Here is a 20445-nt window from a genome sequence, read left to right on the forward strand (position 1 = left end):
TATATATATATATATATATATATATATATATATATATATATATATAAATAAATAAATATATATATATATATATTCATAAATATATCAACACATGTAACACATGGAAGCCGCCATATTCTTGCAAACAACCGGTTTGCGCATTTTTTACTAGAGGATCTCTATTAGCGCCAGATCGAGCGTACCATCTATTGTCGCGCTGGCCCACTATGTTTTCGTGTTCGCTCTTTCCCAAAGTGAGAGGGTAAACCTCGTGGCCGCAGCGAGCACGTGATCGGACCGTCCTTGGTCGGACCGCGGAGTAGGGAATTAGGCTCGCTGCGTCCCGTTACGCGCGAGGTGTCACTTTCCAAAATAACTCTGCGGAATTCGGCTATTGTTTTCACACACACTCACGTGTCGCGTCACGACCTGCCCCACAGCGCGCTGGAAGGTAAACAAGTAGTAGCGGCCGATCGAGCGCGCACGGGTCGATGCAAACGTCAATAATTCCGTTCGTAGACATCGTAGCGACTTGAAACAAAAGCCACTGGAAAGGGAAAATTACCGCGCTTCCTATGGACGTGAGATCGTCCTGCTGCGGAATTAGGATCAAATGGCCATAGTTATGTAAGAGTGGTCCAACCCACAAAATTATGACTTTTGAGTTTTTGTCACCACCAGATAGTTCATAGGTTTTTTTACACAAAACATAAAAGATTCAAGTCTTATGAGTTATTAAAATTAATTAAAAAGCAGATTTAATTTTCTGTTACGCCATTTTTTTTATTAAATGTGTCCATTTCTTTAAGAATTAAGCTTGTTAATGAATATCCTTAAAGAGAAGAAAATCGATCGTGCTCGATTTCTTGAACGATTGTGAAGAACCTCAACTATCTATACTTTTTAGATCAGATATCAAATTTTTATTTTTATTTTTCTCCAAACGTATTTCGTGTTGGACCATTCTTGCATAACTATGACCAAATAGTGTAATTATGTAAATATAAAAGACATTGGTTTTTTGTGTTTGCATCAGAATGAACATCAGTCGCGGTGTCGCAACTTCCATACTTTTTAATTCTTCTTTCCTTTTTTATCTATCGTCTTCCCTTCGGCGATAAAACGTAGAAATAGGCTGTAAATAGTGGGCGGTTTGTCGCTGTCGCGTCTCAAGCTCCGTCGTACCTTGGTTCAAGATCCCTTACACGGGATAGGGCTTTGTGCACATCATTGAGGATTTCTCTCTCAGACGCGCTTCTCACACACAAAGACAGCCGCCGTTAGCATCGACGTTACGCGGAGAAGAAAAATGCCGCGCTTATAGTTTCCCGTGTACTTGTACGTTGAACTTTTGCTTGAAGGAGAGAATTTTCATCTGTTAACTGAAATCTGAAAGTCACAACCACAAGACATACCATCGTCGGTAAAATGACTAACGTAGACGAAAGAAATTTTGCACGATGAGAAAATGAAGGTCTTCTCTTTCCTTCTCTCCCTCCTTCTCTCTTCTCTCTCTCTCTTTCTCTCTCTTGCACTCTCTCTCTCTACCAAGAAAGTTGAATTCCATGTCTGATTTTAGTTGCGAGGCGATCTCAGACGGCGCGGTAGTCTTAGTTTATGGCGGACTTCTCTCTCTGCAGGAATCGATCCACTGTTAGCGACAGCGAGAAAATCCCTTCTTTAAACTTTTAATTGCAAAAAGGCGGTCCAAGGGAAAGAATGATTCGTAGGGCCGGGAGAAGCGGCATAACAAGGAAAATCATACTAAAGTTTCTTTCTTCAAGTAGTCGGCTTTAAGCCCCGCTCTTATTATTTGAAATTAAAATCCACGCGGAGCGCCGGCCGACCCTCGAAATTCGGTCGGTGCACTGATGAGGAGGTTGGATGAAAGAGGTTACTTGGTCGCCCAGGGCTCGCGCTTTTTATTACAAAAAAATACAGCTCGAGAAAACCTTCGTGAAGCAGCCCTTTTGTGGCACTCGACACTCACCGGGGAAAAGACAGAGAAGGAGAGGAAAAGGGAACAAATCTCCCTGCCCTCCCGCCCCTTCCGCTCTCTCTTTTTCTTTCTTTCTCTCACACATTTCCTCTCTCTCTTCCATACACACTACGATTGTTGCCTCTTGACGGTAACGGGGAGGTGGACGCGAGTGTGAGAAAACGTGAGCGACGCGGTGTAGCGTAGGTGGGGGGAGGGAAACTTTTAATTGAATAGTAGGATGCCACGTCTCCCGCGATGTTGGAGCATACCAGCTGGAAAATCAATTGGATATCGGAGATTACGACGTGAGGGCTTTGCTGATTCGACCTCGAGAGATGGAAGGAGAGAGTGAGAGAGAACGGCGGACAGGAGGGTGGCAGAGAGATGGGTGGGAGGGAGGGAGGGAGGGAGAAGCTCTCGAGAGCCTTTCAGTTACCCGAAGGCTTCGGTCATTGATCCGCACGTAAGGTACATGGCTGATACCCACTTTATTGACACTACAAACTTCTCCACCTCGGCAGAGAGAACGATGGCCGCGTCTATACCTCGGACACGCTTCTTTCTCGCACGAATGGTGATCGATATTTCCTCGCCGTAGCCCCAACAAACGGTCTCGATAATACGCCGGGAATCTGGCGCGAGAAATAATACGAGACGAAGCAATTTTCTGCTCGAGCGCAGGACGGAGGCCCGGTCCCAGGGGTAAGCTGCTCCAATTAGAGTTTCGTATTCGGCGGCACCTGGCTGGACAGAGAAAGAGAGAGAGAGAGAGGAGAGGGGAGGGGAGAGAGAGAGCGACCGATACGCCATGCGGCGAGATTGCAGTCTCTCTTAGACGAATGACCCGACTTGACCCTCCTCCCCTCCTCCCCTCTTCCTCTCGTCATTCTTCGAAAGATATCTCGTGGGCACGCATTCGATACGTTATCCTGCACGCGTCAGGGTCAAGTTATGGGCTGCCTAAAAACATTGCGCCGCCGTAACGCCCGCGCTATAAGAAGCGCAGCCTGCTCGACACGTGCGTCGTCCTTTGGGAGTTCTCTCTCGTGGAGAGGCGAAAGGATGCTACACCGTCGTGAGAGGAACGGAGGGAGCCGGCTGAGGACGAGGAGAGACGACGACGACGAGAACGAGGACGACGACGACGACGACGACGAGGACGACGACGACGACGACGAGGACGACGACGACGACGACGACGACGATGACGACGACGACGACGACGACGACGACGAGGACGAGGACGACGGTGGTGGCGGTGACGACGGTCGTCGCAGCGACTAAGGCGGAGGGTGCTCCCGCGGGAATCCTCTAAATTTAATATAGAGTCAATTGGAGAGAACCTAATAAAATTGCTACCGCCCGAAGCTACGCGAGGCGGTCGGGTTTTCGTCCCAGCGCCGTCCCCAAACGGCTGAGAAATCGCCGGAGATGCAGCGTTAAACATCGTCGCTGCAAATCGATCGAAAAGCACACCGGCGGGGTGGTTAGATCTCCTTCTTTTCCTTTCTCATCTACCTTTTTCTTTTTTCTTTTCGAGAACCCAGTCTGTGTGTCGACGCACGGGGAGCGTACAGAACGCTGCCTCAAATTTTCGACAAGAAACGAGCGTCGCGCACGTCGCGAGCCGGGAGAATTCAGGTTAGGGCTGGAAGCAGGAGAAGGGAGGCGTGTAGGGGGAAAAAGGTAAAAAAAAATCGAAAAGGAAAATTGAATTCTCCCCATTCCCCCCATATTTGTCGTGGAGTCGAAAATTCCTGTCAATCCCGTTTTATTTAAGCCGACGGCGAGCGCCGCTCCGCGCGCGGGCGACCATTCATTTCGAAATAACGTCGCGTCGCGGCGCCGTCGCGCAAAAGCGCGAGCGCGACTATCGTTAACCCCTCATTAATTATTCGATGATACAAGCACGTTAAATAAATTCGATCTGTCTGCGTAATGCGACATGCATTATGCCGGAGGTAATAGAAACGGTTGTACGAATTGTATTTTCCGGACGCGCGCGCTCCCAGCGGAACGTATTCCGCGATTATTATTATCACCGCGAGCGGACGAATGGTGCGGACAGGATTAAAAAGCGCATTACACGAAACGCGTCTCTCGAATGGGCGAGAGAGAGAAAGAGAGAGGGGGAGACGCTCCCCACGCCCGATTTTGTACGCCCGCGACATTTTCTCGTATCGCGCATAATTATTTCTGCGTAATCATCGTAATACCGTGCATGACTACACGCAATTATTGCGCCGCACGCGCGCGGACGCGATGTTAACAAATTTCAATTAGCGCGCGCGCGCGCGCGGGGGGAACAATAACATTATGCATTTTAAAAGCTTCCCTATTATTTCGCGGAAGGGTTCGGGAGGGGTGCGTCTTACTCAAAAATCTCGCGCGTTTAGCAACGCCCCGGCTCATTTGCATTCCGTCCGCGGCGGATAATGAAACCGGGAGAAAAACCGACGGCGGTTTAACGGGAATCAGCCGGCGAATAATGAAACTGCTTAGTATTCCCGGCGCCCTGGGGGTGGGGCGGAGGGCGGAGGGTGGTTAGGGGGAGGAGGAGTATAGCGGGTGCGGAGATGAAATAATTAAAACGAAACGGAAGATCGAGAGTTATGGAGCCGGGAGCGCCGCTGCGAGAAGGGCGGCGGGCGCTTTCTCCCTTTGGCTGAACTTCCCTCCACGTCATCCTGCGCGGCATGACCCGGAGACCTCTTAAAAGTTTTTCCAATTACGGATTAAAGTAAAGCTACCTCCGAAGTATGTATACGACGATACCTGGGACATTTCCCCGTCGATGTTGCCCGGAGAAAATTCGACGATACTCATACACACACACACACATACACAACACGTGTATATGTATAATAAGCATTGCCGACGCTTCTCGTGTCTTCAGACACCAGTATTTAGAGAGCGCCCGCGCAGCACCTGTTCTCGTTGATTACTTCCCCAAAGTGAAAGCAAAGTTGCGCGTCGGGAGGATTTTCGCTGAAAACACGAAACTTCGGGAAACTCGAATTATTTAAAAAAAAAGGAAAGAAAAAAAATGAAAAGAGGTTTTACACATAGATGCGATCTACTGCGTGATGCATAGAAACAGCTTCTCCTTCCTTCTTGTCGAGTATTTACATTACGGTGGATTTTTATATTCGCGAGAGCGCGCTTTGACGCTGGCCGCGGCGCGTCCAAATGGACGAAAATATTTGCTCTCGAGGTAACGTCGCCGCCGGTCTCCCCCTCCCTCTCTCCCTCCCTCCCTCCCTCTCCGTCACCGATGACGGCTACGTACTTTATTATACACGTAACGGCTTCTTCCCCTAACTGCGCGCGCGCGGGCGAACGCACGCAGTTCCTCGGGATTATTTATTCGGCAGATTTCCGCGGGGCTCGCGATTCCGGCGAAACCGGATACCGCCTACGGTAATGCACCCGAGCCGACAGGCTGCGTGTGCAGAGGGGTGAGCTCGGATGAAATAGAGCAAAAAAGGACTGAATAAAACACGAAATAGCAGTTAGCGAAGAAAAATACGTTGCTCCGCGGTACGTTGAGTTATTCTCTCTGTCGCGAGAGTTCAAAGCTGCCAGAATGCCCGGCAGAACCCTTTGTGTTCGGCATCGAGAGAGTTTTTCCGCCGCGCGCGCGCTCACTCGCTCTCGCGCGTCCCATATACTTCTACCTTTTTTCACGATCGAGGATTCCTCACTGTCGCGGATAACAAAGTTGCGCGGGAACACCACCACCGTAGCAGTAACTACTGCTCTCGCAGCGCGCTTCGCGTTTGTACAGTGTACGGTATCGCGGAAAGTGCTTTGTGCTCGATACGCATCCAAGTATTATAACGTCTCTTTGGCGAAATACGGCTCCCGGTTTCCTCTTTATAGAAAGCAACCGGTCATTGAGCGATCCGATTTATTCGCGAATAAAACGTCGGGCATACTTGCGCGATGAAAAGGGATGAAGTCCCTTCGCGGGGTGCGCCCGCCCGGCGGTTTTCATTCAAAATTGATACAGCCAAATTACCGTGTTTCACGCTGTGTGTGTTGCCGTGAGTCTCGTCTACTCGAAAGTTCCACCTCCTTTATACGAGCTTTACGCGGCGCGTACAAATGTACATTATGAATGATAATCTGAGGCTAGTGGTTTTCTCTTTTCTCCCTCTTCCCTCCTTTCTTTACGACGAAACGCGTCATCTGCTTCGGTTGCGCGAAGATCACCTCTCGCCTCTCGTTTACTTCCTTTCTCTCGCAGTTCTCTTTTGCAGTTACACATGCTCGAATTGGATACTTATACCGGATCGTGTTAACCGTCCCTCACCGGACTATTTATTATTATTTATTACTTTTTATTATTGCTTATTACTTTTTATTATTACTTCTTTATTCATTTTTAGCTTATTTACTTTCTGTTATTTTTTATTATCCATTTTTTATAATGCATTTTTATTATTCTTTAATATCTGTGTCTAGTTTATTTTTATTACATAGAGTACATAGAGTACATAGAGTAAAGGTTTAAGTCGACGCATTAGTTAATTAATATATTCTCAGTCCTTGCGTTCTTTCGTTAAGCAACATAATGTTGAGTTAATTAAATTTTAATTTTTTAGTTTACTATGTTATTGAACCCTTATATCGCAATTATTATACCTTACTGTGTTTATCTTTATATATTCTCGCCGTCGTACACACATCCTTACTTAAATTGTATGGCTTTTATTAATCTCAAGGGAAACCACCCCAGGGAGGAGGATATACATGCTCTACTCTATTTTATTCTCTCTTTTTCTTATCTTTCTCTCTCTCTCTCTCTCTCGCCGCGAATTCGACTACACGTGAAAAGATAGCACGCGCGCTATCTGAAACGCTACTTTAGCGCATTATGACGCTCTGATCGATCAGAGTGCGTGTAGAATAGCCTGCGTGTTTCTCGGTACGTTCGTTCACGGGGACGCTCGCATTCTCGACGCATTGCGTGCCCGGCCATACTAATCCACGCTAGTGCAACCCCCTTCCTCGACGATAAGCACACGCCTGCACTTCGTGCAGCGCTCCTTGTCTATAAGTAAAAGTGCCCCGATACGTCTTATCGTTATGGGACATGACGCATTTCTATTCTGCGATTTGCGCATTATCGGTCGGCCGTACTCTGGTACCTCGCCATATATCATGCGTTCCAATTTCAATTCGTCCACTAAGAATTGTGCGTTTGAGAGCTCCGAGGAATTGAATAATTTATAGCGTCCCCTTGCCCCGACTCCCTCTCAAGATGACCTTATGGCGATATCGCTTAAGCACAGTTTTAAGCAATTCTACGCAGATGCATAGAAATTTATTAATTTTCTAATATACCCGTGTGTTAATTTAACGTATTTTGGATGTAAAGTATACAGATAAGTTCCCGAGTAGAAATTTATCTAGTTTCTGATCAGTAACTGTCCAGGAATTTTTAGTAACTAGCTAGTTTTTAGCTAGTTTTTTTAGCTAGAAATTGACTGGTTTAGTTGACGCTCACTTCGTCAAAAACTAGACAGTTGAACTAGATAGTTTCAAATCAGTTTTTGACTATTTTATCAACATTTTTTATCGGTTTCTGATCAGTATCTATTTTTTTCAGTTTATTAATAGTTATAAATAATTTAACTATATATGTATCGAAACAATAATTTTATTAAAATTAAATTTTTATAATTTTTACTTAAAAAATTATTTTCATCTTTAATATAATATTTTATTTTATTTTATTATTTTTTGTTCTTGTCATCTTTGCCTTGCCAAATCGACTTCTGCTCGGCTGGCAACGACAACGACGGCGGTGGAAGCGGTAGTGAGGACTATGTGGAATTTACTTACTAATGTTTCTTTCCCAGTTTTTGCCTATGAACTGACCAAAAAATACTATCTAATACTATGCAAGTTTTTTCTGTCTAGAAAATACAAAACGTTTACTTATCATTTTTATTATTTAATTTCTGGCCAGGAACTATCTAAAAAAAATTTGTCACTAATTTCCGATTTTTTGCTGGACAGAAAATGCACAGCATTTCTTTACCATTTTTTTTGTATAGTTTCTGACAAATAACTGGCCCAAAAATACTGAACAATATTTTCAGAGTTTTTACTGTACAGAAACTATCCAATATTTACTTACTAATTTTTTTGCATAGTTTCTGATAAAAAACTATCCAAGAAATACTTAACAGTATTTTCAGAGTTTTTAATAGAATCCAGTATTTACTTACTATTTTTTCAAGTCTAATTTCTGACTAAATGGCCATGAAAAAAATAGCCAGTATTTTCTGCCAAGTTTCTAAACAGTAACTGTCTAATTAATCTTAGCCAGTAAAAACTGTCTAGTTACTGGCCAGTAATCAGTTTTTCCCTGAGATGTTTCTACTTGGCTTGTGTCATTTATTAACATATTTACCTTGTGTTGAATTAACATGAAAATTTAAGTGAATAAATCGGGATATGTGTTAGATATGGCACGATACCTTTTATACAATGCGAAAAGCAGGATCATTGGTTCTTAAAAATCAAATTCGGTTTGAAGAACCAGAAACTCTGTTCTTCCTAACTAAAACGTATTTGATGCAACCAAATTAATTCGATTAACTCTCCTTTTCTCCATCTGATATTAAAATATTGTATAAAAAATATAATTCAGTATGAAAATTTTTATTCATGCGCTTTTCAAAACTATCGAAAGAGTCCGCTTGTAAAAAATACTTCTGCGTATACCCTTATATCCTTTAATCTCTAAATTTTCCATACTTCAAATTTTTTCTACATTATACATCGAAGAAAAGAACATTCTTGTTTTAAAAATATCTTTATTTTTAACATATAAAATCCAGGAAAAATATTAATGTGAAAGTAATGCGCTATTTCTCTTTCTCACTCTCTCATTATTTTCACACTTATATGCATACATTTTTCCTAGATTTTCATTTAGGTTGTGCCGTTGGATGTCTTTTATACTTAAAGCACAAAATTCTTCATCTTGTTAGAGCGCTACTGTTGCAACGGTTTAGGCCGAAATGCTGTCGAATATATTGATATACGGTTGTCTTGATAAAATCTACTTTCACAGCACGGATTGTCAGTTCGACTCCTGTCACGGTCGATTACCGCGCAAGTTTGTGAACAACGCTCCTCAAACGTGATAACCACTTGTCTCATTAACTTAGCTAGAAAAAAGTGTCCCGTCGTTTTTCGCTCTCGATTGTGCTTGGTCAGCTTATCACGAGCCGAGTGTTTTGCATATCGAGATAGACTCTATCCCGCGACGGATCTCGCGACCTGCGTCATGGCGAAAACCAGTTTAACGTGCGTAATAGGAGTATCGCGGTTCAGCACGTAAGCCGCAGATCGCAGAATAAATTTAGAATACACGCCACACGTCACGAACCACCGCTTCGAGTCTACGTGCCGCATTGTAGGCGCGTGCACGTTTGATAATGATACACGCCCCGACTTTTATACGCACATAACGCTCGCATGGACTCTCCGTCTCTAAGGTAACCGATTCTTTTCGCCGGTTGTTGCGCCACGCGATAAGAGGATCTTCATTGACTCAGCTATTACGCTATTATCGTCGGGGATTATTCTCAGTATACATTACGGCCTGGCTACGTTGTCTGTGCACGAGGCTTATACACAAAAGCATCGCTCGTACGGAGCATGGCACAGCGATAATCGTTCCGATGGAACGGATAAGGCCGCGCACTGGCAGAGAAAGTAGTTGCCTATATTCGCGCGCATTTCTCGCCGATTATTCCTAACGTGCGCGAGTTATCGAGCGTACTCGAGGGAGCAGTGTGCCACCACTGCCGCTATGTCGCGTTGTCCGCGATGTTATTTGTAAATTTTCGCTTTTAGAGAGCGAACGCGTCGATCGACGCGGTGTAAATGTCGTAGATTGTGCGGGCCGCAGCGAAATGTAAATTCGCCGCTCTTGTCCGCGATTTTTAAGCGTAAATTTACGTCCTTTCCATTAGTTGTGGCTATTATGTCGTGTAAAATCGCGGTACATTCGCAGTTATCTCTCCCCCTCTCTCTCTTTCTCTCTCTCTCTCTGTCTCTCTCTCTCCTTTTTCGGATAGCCACATCGATGTGTAACGTTGGCGGTGTCACGCCAAGAGCATGAATACACTTCACAAAGAGCTTCGAAAGCGCAACGCGCCGCGAAAGCGAGAAAAGCATTAAAAGAGCCATAAATTCAAATTAGCGGCCGGTTTTACTCAATTTTCGCGAGGACCTGTTACATAACTTTTTGTTAACGGCCTGAGCGCACCCCCACCGAGCCCGCCGTCGCCCGTTCGCCCGTTCGTCTGTGTACGTGTGCGTGCATGCGCACACAACGACACACACGAGCGAGTTCTGCGCCCCTCCAGATGCACATCGGCCTGCACCCGGTTTAATTACACATTATAGGTGCCGGCCATACCTTGTTGCCAGCAAACGCTCGGATAAATATTCATAAATATCCGCGAGTCCCCGCATATCGGGAAAGCGTTTCAGCGGCGCGCTTATTGGTCGCCGTAAGGATTATCAAGTCCGCCGGCGGAACACATTGCGATATTCCACCTTCCAATTCGATATTCACTCGCTTTCAAATCGTTGCAAACAAGGGTATTTCCAGTGTCGCGATACCGTCGCGTGATTTGCTCTTATCGGCAGCTAATTGACAGCTACTTTGAAGACTCAACGTTAATGCATAATTTAATTTTCTGCACGGATATCAATCAATTGCCGGAAACCGCCGGAGAAATAAGCTTACTTCTTAATGCAGTCGGAAATTTCGCGCGAGTTGCCGAATGTTTTCACGCTTCAAATGTCCTCCGACAGTGACCGGACGCGATGCGTTATAGATGTACTTTAACAATGGCGATCTTAACCCAGGAATAACAAGATGTATTTCGAGCATGCCCCAGGCGGTACATTTGGTTTAATAACGTTGACAGCACCGATAAGTATGACTCCAAGTCCTCGGTAGCTTTCAGTTGAGTTCCCATCTTAGTCCTCAAGAAGTCGTTATCTCCCTCCCTCGTGGACTCTCGCACAGGTCACAGGTAAATGGCAGCAGCTCCGGCTTATGTATTCGTAGCTTTAAAACTCTTCAACGTTCGCGTGAACCTATTGCGAACATTTAGCCATTGCAATTTTTGTAACTATCGCTAATCAATTTTTACCAAGTCAAACATTCACTGTTATCTTTTTGCCTCAAAAAAAGAGGAAAATTCAAAAACTGAAAATTTATAAAACTGAAAATCCGTGAGTTTGAAAGTTGCGGTGTTTTGCTCATCTAATAATCATAAGGTTGTGTTTTTTAGTAAATTGATATTTGCAACTAGTTTTAATTATTTAGCGAAAGCCTAAAGTTTAAATCTTGATGGCTGGAATTGACAGGATTGCTGATAAAAAACTGCGGTGTTGCTGACAAAAAGTACACCCACAGCTTGTGCTTAACGTTCCAGAAATCGAGCCTTGTAACTGCCGGATTAAAAATGCTCCAATTGAATGGAACTCAAGCGGCTGGCCGTCGATCCGCGGCTGCGCCAACGACGATTAAAGATATCGCCGATTCATATCGCCGCTTGAATACGAAAGCAGCGGTTACGGTATTTCTAATTTATGACGTTACCTTTGCAATGGTAATGCCCGTGTAAATCGCGGGAACACGTACCGGTATCGCGTACCGGTTCATCCAGGTTGTTCGGGAGCGGGATATGGCTTAAATTCAGGGTTTATGGTTTCTCGTACGTAAATGATCACGAGGACTCTGCCAGCTTGGCTGGCTACCCTCGTCCTGCACGTACGCGACTGGGCTTTCTCTCTCTCTTCGCGAAAACCAAAGGGCGTCATACATTTTTGAATGCACTTACCTGAGTGCTCTTAAGTACCGCGCCAGGTACGCGCGCGCGCGCTGGTTTTATGCCATATGAAATATGCCAGAGCTAAAATGACATTTCCAATATTCTCAGGGCAACGAAGCCACGCGACGCTGCGAAATTTTCAGTCGAGACGCCCCGTCCTTTCTCTTAAGAATGCGAACGCGCTCGTCTCTCTGCAAAGCAAAAGAATTGTATATTATTCAGAACGCCGTTATATACATTATGCGCACATCGCAGGACGAGTTAATTCGATATCCGCCGTCGCGCGAGAGTCACGCCGCGAAAATGGAGTCTTCTTTTTGATGTAACCAATTTCACTCCCTCGTCGTTGCGCTCGCCTGTTTATTAATCGCGCGGCAGTAATTTTCCGGATTGGCAAAATAACGAGCGACTCATTCGTCACATAGACTTTCGAAATTTAAAGGTTCAAAGATAGATTTCCGCAGATGAAATGAATTGCGCAGGCGAAATCTGTCAGTCGTCGTATTTAAACAAGCCGCTAAATCTTTAATTCGGATTTTATGATTCCGACGCGGTGAAATGTAGCGTGCAAGCTTCTCTCTTGACATGGTTGCAATCATGCTTATTATTTGTATTTGATTAAGCATTCTCCTTTATACGTTTACTAGCTGAAACTGCCTGCCTAGGTTATCAGTCTCAAGGGAATGAAATTAGGGGGAGAAAGTGAGTGCTGGGTCTCATATTGCCATGTCTACTTTTTTCACAGGATTCTAGAGAGTAACCATGCACAATTTGGTTCAGATCAGTTAAAGAATTTAGGAGTTTAGGAGTTTATAGGAAACAAACAAATATTCTATATTATATATAGTATTATATCAATGTATAGATTATAGTGGATTTGTTTGATGTGATCATCATTTCATGCTATCATTTCATTAATCACTGCAAATCCATTTGCTATTTTAAAATAATTTGATTGAAGTTCTTTTTACACATTTTTTATCGCTTTTAGTCACGTTATTTAAAACGTTTAAGACATGTATTTGTTTAAAAGTATTAAAAATATGTTTAAAAGTGAAAAACGTGTAAGAAGAGATTCAACCAAAATAACACTTGGATTTGTAGTGATAACGAAGGCGACTTTTATTGATAGTCGAAATAGTTCGTGCTTTACATCAGAGTGCACGAGAATAGTATAAGGAATCTAAGTAAAAAGAGCGATCTCTTTCTAAACAGTAACTGGCCAGAAATTCCGGTAGTTTCTGACTAGTTTAGACAACATTTTCTTCGCCAGTAATCGACCGGTAAAACTAGTCAGTTACCAGAGTGTATGAAATTGGCACCCCACTTTTTGAAATTTATAATTTTGAAAGTTGTTCCAGATTGTTCTGACTTTGTACCACATTGTTCCAAAGTGATATTGCTTCATTCGAAACGATTTTCGAATAAAACAAAAAAAATGATTTTTTGAGCTGGCACCCCACTTTCGGAAATCGAACATTCTGATACCGCAATAGATTGTTCTAGTTGTTCCAAACGTTGTTCCAAAAGGACAAGTCCGTAAGTTGAATTATAAGTCCAAAAAATGAAAAAAATGTTTTTGACCTGGCACCCCATTTTTTGAAAATAAAGTATTCCGATACCGATAGATTGTTCTAATTGTCCCAAACATTGTTGCAAAAGCACAAATCAATAAATTTAATTATAAGCCCGAAAAATTAAAAAAAAGTTTTTTGACAAACAGTCTATCGGACCAAGAGTAAACTTATACTATCTTTCTTGTTCCAACCGAGATCTTTTTGTTCTGAGTTGTTCTAGGCTTAAGAATTATAGTTGTAGAGTATGAGACTCATAAGATCATTCGTTCTCCGAAAATTCGTAAAAAAATCGATTTGACAGTACTTGACGTCAAGAGTAAACACATGCTTCCTTTCTTGTTCCAACCGAGATCTTTTTGTTCTGAATTATACTAGGCTTAAACGACGAAGCAATTTCACTTTATTTTGTCATGACATTTTGTAATTATTTCCGCCAATTTTCCTATAGTAAAGATTAATTTTTGTAAGAAATCATCTTTTTCTTGAATTTTTATCACCTCAGAAATATATTTCAATCATCCTTATTTTCAATCATCCAAATAATTATACTTTTTTAAATCAGTATATAGAACTTTTTTTTTTAAGAAAATAGTTTCATCTAAAAAAATCTGAAAATATTTTTGTTAATTTTAATATGTTGTTAAGTTATGGATTTTTTTACAGAATTACATTTTTTGTCGATTTCGACAAATTTAAATTGTTATTGCAAAAAATTGTTAATAAATGACTAAAGTAACTATTGGAACATAAAATATAATCTCTCTAAAGTATCCCAGAGTACTGTCAAGGCGATTTTTTTACGAATTTTCAGAGAACGGATGACGCTACGAGTCTCATACTCTAAAACTATAATTCTTAAGCCTAGCACAACTCAGAACAAAAAGATCTCGGTTGGAACAAGAAAGGAAGCATGTGTTTACTCTTGACGTCGAGTACTGTCAAATCGATTTTTTTACGAATTTTCGGAGAACGAATGATCTTATGAGTCTCATACTCTACAACTATAATTCTTAAGCCTAGAACAACTCAGAACAAAAAGATCTCGGTTGGAACAAGAAAGATAGTATAAGTTTACTCTTGGTCCGATAGACTGTCAAAAAACTTTTTTAATTTTTCGGGCTTATAATTAAACTTATTGATTTGTGCTTTTGGAACAATGTTTGGGACAACTAGAACAATCTATATCGGTATCGGAATGCTTTATTTTCAAAAAATGGGGTGCCAGATCAAAAACATTTTTTTTCATTTTTTGGACTTATAATTCAACTTACGGACTTGTCCTTTTGGAACAACGTTTGGAACAACTAGAACAATCTATTGCGGTATCAGAATGTTCGATTTCCGAAAAGTGGGGTGCCAGCTCAAAAAATCATTTTTTTTGTTTTATTCGAAAATCGTTTCGAATGAAGCAATATCACTTTGGAACAATGTGGTACAAAGTCAGAACAATCTGGATCAACTTTCAAAATTATAAATTTCAAAAAGTGGGGTGCCAACTTCATACACTCCAGTTACCATTCTCTAACCACAAACTTTCCTTTATACACAAAATTCCGTCAAATAATTTTTATCGTTTGCTTCTATATCTTGTGACATATTATATTTTATTATGTGAAACTCGTGCTGCAGAAGGTAAAGTTCTTTCACGTGCAAATTTATTCAGTATTAAAATGTAAATGTTGTAGTTTTATCTTCGATTACCATTTTCTCTAGTTTGTCTAGTTTTTGTCTAGTAACAAGCCAAGAAATATTGGCCAGTATTTGCCGAGTTCTTACTAGACAGAAAAATTGCTCAGCATTTACCAACCATTTTTATAGCCTAGTTTCTGGCCAGTGACTGGCCAAGAAATACTGGCCGGAATTTTTCTGTCCTGAACAGTTGCTGTCCAATAAATCCTAGCAGGTAAAAACTGGCCCGTTTTTGACGAGTTTTTTTTAGAGTTTCCTTTCCTACTTGCGAAGGACACGTTGTATTGTTCGTCACCTGGAGCAAAGAAGCAAGAACCATCGCATTTGGCGTTTCAATGAAATGCGCAGTTTGTATCGGAAACACGACGAAGTAATTTGCGGCTCGGAGCACGCGGTACTTTCGCGTTACACGGCCGTAATGTGCCGAGCACGATGATTGTAACGTAGACGTAGGTACGTGCCACGCCGGTATTGTTTGCTGTTTAAATTGACGTATATGCGGCACGCAGTTACACCTGTGCGCCGTTTGTCGGAATACGAACTGCCACATCGGGCCACGTCGCGTCGAAGCTGTGCGTCGCGTGCTCGCGTGCGTGCGTGCATCTCGTGCACGTATTATCGTCGACGTAACGTGCGAGAGAGGACAATAAGTATAATTATTATAAACCCGACGAGGCGACCGCAAAATGCACCTCGCACGAGGTCGCACCGGGAGCAGCCGGCACGCACGAGAGCAGCACGCGTTGCGTTGCGTCGCATTAAAGTCGCGAAGGGCGTGGCATTGCCTGCATCAGGCATCACCATACGCAGCCGATTACTCGCGCGACGTTTCAATGAACAGAACGATGTAAACTCGCGTGTCATCCGCTCTACGGAAATATCGCGAGATATGTAAAGAAGGCAAACATCACTTAGGAATGATATCGCTGTCCCGTCGCTGTTTGAATAAATCGTACGCGCAAATTAATAATGCGACCCGAGTATTTTGGACCCTAGATCGCTGTAATTTCGTCCCATAAATGACAGAGCGTCCCGATGACGGAGGCAATGCTAGATGAATTATAAGCGCATTTAACATCGGGAATAGCACGTACACAAACGGCTGTGTCTGACGTCATGACTTTAGATTTATTATGCGAGTTATGAATCTACTATCCTCCGCAGAAGCATTGATGTAGTATCCATCATGGCCAGTCAAGCCAAAGAAAACGTCGTTACATTGTAATAAATCCTTGTAAAATAAAAGTGTTCTTTGAACGCATCATCAATCTTAGTAACGTCAGCCTTTAAATAGGGAAATGGATCAAAAGACGGTATATAGGACGTAGACATTCTTATTGCTATTCTTATAATACTGCGTGGGAAAACTCGGTGAAATTTCGCGAAATTTTATCCCGCAAAATTTTTCTCACGGAGATCTGTCTAATGTACATGCAAAATACATCGTGTTATATGTTTTTCGTTAACACATTAACCAGTTATATTGTTGCATAAAAAGATTCTGCGCGTTGCCAATTTAAATTGAAAGTGGCCTGACGAGTAGACAAGTTATTTAATTCCCGAGTGGTTTTATCGCCTCTCTGTATCCGCATTTCTACACACACACTTTGCATGTAATAGTTTGTGTTTATACGGGTGAAAACTGCAACACTAGTCTAATAGATGTAGAACAGTCTTTTGGCGAGATGGCGTAACAGCGATAAAGTAGAGCAGTTACAAAATTCAATATGTGGCAACACCTCGATATGTGTTACACAATCTCGACGTTTCACAATTCAATAGCTATATATATGATATTTAAAAATTATATGAAAAATGTGAATGAAAATTATGTTTGCTTTATTTTTAGCAATTTCACTCATTAAAAATTCGCGAATGTATTGCTCACGCTGAAATTAGGATATGTTTTGATATTTTTAACTTACAGTCCATCGAATCCAGAATTATCTAGACATAAATTCACACGCATAGAATTCGACGAATTAAAATTATGTCACGACACACATAATAAAAATTTAAAATTAAAATTATGTCTAAATATAATTTTTACTATGCCGCAGTTAATTTTAATTCTGAATTTTTTATGTTTTAGATATAATTTAAAAATTCTAAATTTTATGTTGTTATATAATTCTAATTACAAATTTATATTATGTCTAAACATTATTTTAATTCCAAATTTTATTCAGAATTAAAATTATGTCTAAACATAGGATAAAAATTCAGAATTAAAATTAACCGCAGCATAATAAAAATTATATCTAGACATAATTTTAATCCCGAATTTTTATTACGTATCACGTTACAAATTTTTAATTCGTCGAATTCTATTCGTGTAAAATTATGTCTAGACAATTTTGGATTCAACGAATTTTAATTGTAAATTAAAAATATTACAGCATGTAATATAATATATATTTAATCTAATTTCAGCGTGAGTAATTTATTCACGAATTTTAGACATTCAACTTTTTCTCACACACTTTTAAAGAAGATGAACGATGCAGGCGGCCGTACAGGCAAACGGTAAATCATTAATTTTGCGCTTACGTTCTCTTTTAATCCAAATATGACGCAGAAAGTTTCTCGCTCATGATTATCTTTTCTCTGGAGCAGCAACAATCATTACTACGACGAGATTATTCAGTGACATCTCTGGTGCGATGACTTCTCACATCAGACGAAAAGTCTGAAGATTTCTCCTGAGACACAGCGGGCCTCATTCTCTCTATTGCACTCGTATTACTAGGTCCCTGGCGCAATATTCTCTTTTGTACTACGCCCTCGGCCTCTTTCGCCCTTCATTTTTACCACGCCCTAGTCGTGCTTTCCATTTTGTTTTGCTTGATCTTCGGCATTATCTTGAACGTCACTGCGGAAAATAATGCTTCCACGCTCCTCGCTCTTCGGGATTCTGATTAAAAGTTTGCCGATATTACACCATGACGTAACGCGAAACTAAATTTACCCGCTCGTATAGAGGGTGGATAGACGGCGCAGTTCATATCGCCGTGGCACCTACATCGCTTGAGTGGAAAGTCTGGCTTAAATTGCGCCCGGCTTAATTTTCATCTAGTAGCGCCAAGCAGCGCGGTAAATGCGTCTTTGAGATTTCGTCTCTTGTTTTTTCCTTCCCTTCTTTTTTTTACTCCTGCAAACGAGCGATTCGCGGTAAATGGCCGAATTTAAAATTTCTACCTCCGGGAATTTGCGATATCAGTGTTAATTTGTGTTCAGACGTTAACTCTAGAAGCTCTGAACCTAAAATATCAAAAACTCTAAACATGGGTAAATTTGAGCCAGCGCATTTTCATTCACTCACAACTTCCGGAAAAATAATCGAAATTCAAACTTTTTTTCATGAGTGTAAAAAGCTTCGAGAAATATGAATTTATTGATGCTTCCACGTTTCCACGAAAGTTGAAGAAAGTTATAATGAAAAAACGAAACATATGTTTTTTTTAAGAACGGTGATGTTTGAAAAGTTGGTCTGAATAAATTTGTTCCATGTTTGTAGGGTGTTAGCATAAAATTGAGACAACACAATTTCCATATACATCAGATATAAATTGTTTATATCACTCACGTTATGCAAACACGTGTCGGCGTATTTCAAGAACATGCGCTCACGATCTCTTATCTCCTTTCTGTTCCAGGTAAGCACGAACATCTTGCACGGGACCGTTTTGGTGCCAGCGATGATATTCTAACCTCGATGCTGTAATGTATTTCACGCGAGTGACTCATGATTCACGATCTACATCGTTATCGCGAATCATAACCGGCCTGGTCTATGCCCGCGCGCGCGTGACAAAATACAATACACGGCCTGTTTCTTCGAATCATCGACGCGGTAAATTTTCAGGCAGAACATATCGCGTCTGCAGATAAAAGTTCGATCCTCATACTGATATCGCGAGAGGGGACGAAAGCGGCGGTGCTAACAGACATTCGTAGGCTCTACGGGGGGGATGGGGGGTGACTTTCGCGCGACAGTCAGTCCGCCGGCTGTGCCATTCGTAAAGGTGGGTGCACACGACTATGACAAAGTAAAGTATATTAAGCTCATCGGCATGCAGAGTTCGCTCGGGCCGGCTTAATACGCGAACTGGGGAGCCCGGGTATCCACCCTCCCCTATTCACCCTTCGCCACCTACCTACCTACCTACCTACCTACCTACCCATCTACCTACCTACCCACCTACCTACCCATCTACCTGCCTGCCTGTCTGCCTGCCTGCCTGCCTGCCTAGCTCACCGATGCCACCGACCTACGGTTTGCTGAAGTATCCGCCGCGGTGTCTGCAGGGTGAGTGCCTCTCGCGCTATCCACCTTCTCCACCTTCGTCTCTGTTCTCGAGCCGTTCTCGACCCTCGAAGCTCCCGACAAGCCGACCGCCGTTACCCTCTCGCCGATCCTCCTCGTCCCCGTCGCGCCGCGCTCTCCCAAGCCACCTTCCTCATGGGCCGCGCACTTACGGCGAACTACGACGTGCCGCGGGAATACAATAATTCCCGTGGGCGGCCGTATCTTTTTCCCCGTAACACAACGCCGCGAAAAAGCGGCCGTGTCGCGCCGTGAATATTAACGAGCCCTGCGGGGGTGCACTGCGGCGACGTGTAGAGGGGCGGCCACCACTCGGTAGCTACCGGCGGTAGAAGCTGCGAGGTTTCGATGGAGAGGATTAGAGCGGGTTAGTTTTGTGCATTTCGTGTCTGGCATGTGGCCGGCCTACGTTACGTTTCCGCTGCGAGGTCTGATACGACTCGTTGCGATTCACTGACGATTCACCGAGAAATATTATCATGTGTATGTAAGAGAAAAATATATCATATATATTTTATAGTAAATATATCCTATCAGAAAAAGTGCGCGTTACCGAAAATCTCGAATGTATCGAAACTTGAAGCCTCTTTTCCGCGACGCTGATTAGCCGTCCCGACTGTCTCGATTGGCTTGATCGAGGTATGCTAGATTCAATCTGCTTACAGCTGTCAGATGCATGTGACGGATCTGATTGTGTTGTTCGCGTTATATGAATTTGATATTTATTGTAATCTCAGCAAACACAATGTTACATGTAACATACATGTTAGTTGTAATTTCTTACTCAACAAACAATATAACTGTTATATAATATACGTGTTATATAACAGTTACACTGTTGAATAGGAAATTATAACTAACATGTACGTTACATGTAACATTGTGTTTGCTGGGAATATAATTTGTAAAAACGAGTATTGTAATATAATTGTAAATAGTACAACGAAAAGGCTAAAGTGGCGCGCGCAAAGCGCGCGCTATGTGGTGTTCTAGTAGTATATAAAAAAGAAAAAAGAC

The 20445-nt window shown here is 42.4% G+C and overlaps 1 protein-coding gene across 3 annotated transcripts in view; it reads left to right on the forward strand.

Annotated features, from left to right (window-relative positions):
- Window positions 1-20445, forward strand: part of LOC116842356 (CUGBP Elav-like family member 3) — a 332691-nt gene that overhangs the window by 262736 nt on the left and 49510 nt on the right. For 2 of the 3 annotated variants that reach the window (XR_004377714.1, XM_032811459.1), the window contains one exon: window positions 18758-20267. The exons of the other annotated variant lie outside the window; for it this stretch is intronic. Coding sequence is in view for 1 of the 2 variants with exons in the window: in XM_032811459.1 (XP_032667350.1) it covers window positions 18758-18811 (54 nt within the window). In the remaining variant the exon portion in view is untranslated. Of the gene's footprint in view, window positions 1-18757; window positions 20268-20445 lie in introns of those variants that run through there. 3 annotated transcript variants of the gene reach the window in all.

This window comes from Odontomachus brunneus, unplaced genomic scaffold (genome assembly GCF_010583005.1).
Source record: "Odontomachus brunneus isolate Ranch 3 - 2012 unplaced genomic scaffold, Obru_v1 Obru_scaffold_024, whole genome shotgun sequence".
Lineage (NCBI taxonomy): Eukaryota > Metazoa > Arthropoda > Insecta > Hymenoptera > Formicidae > Odontomachus > Odontomachus brunneus.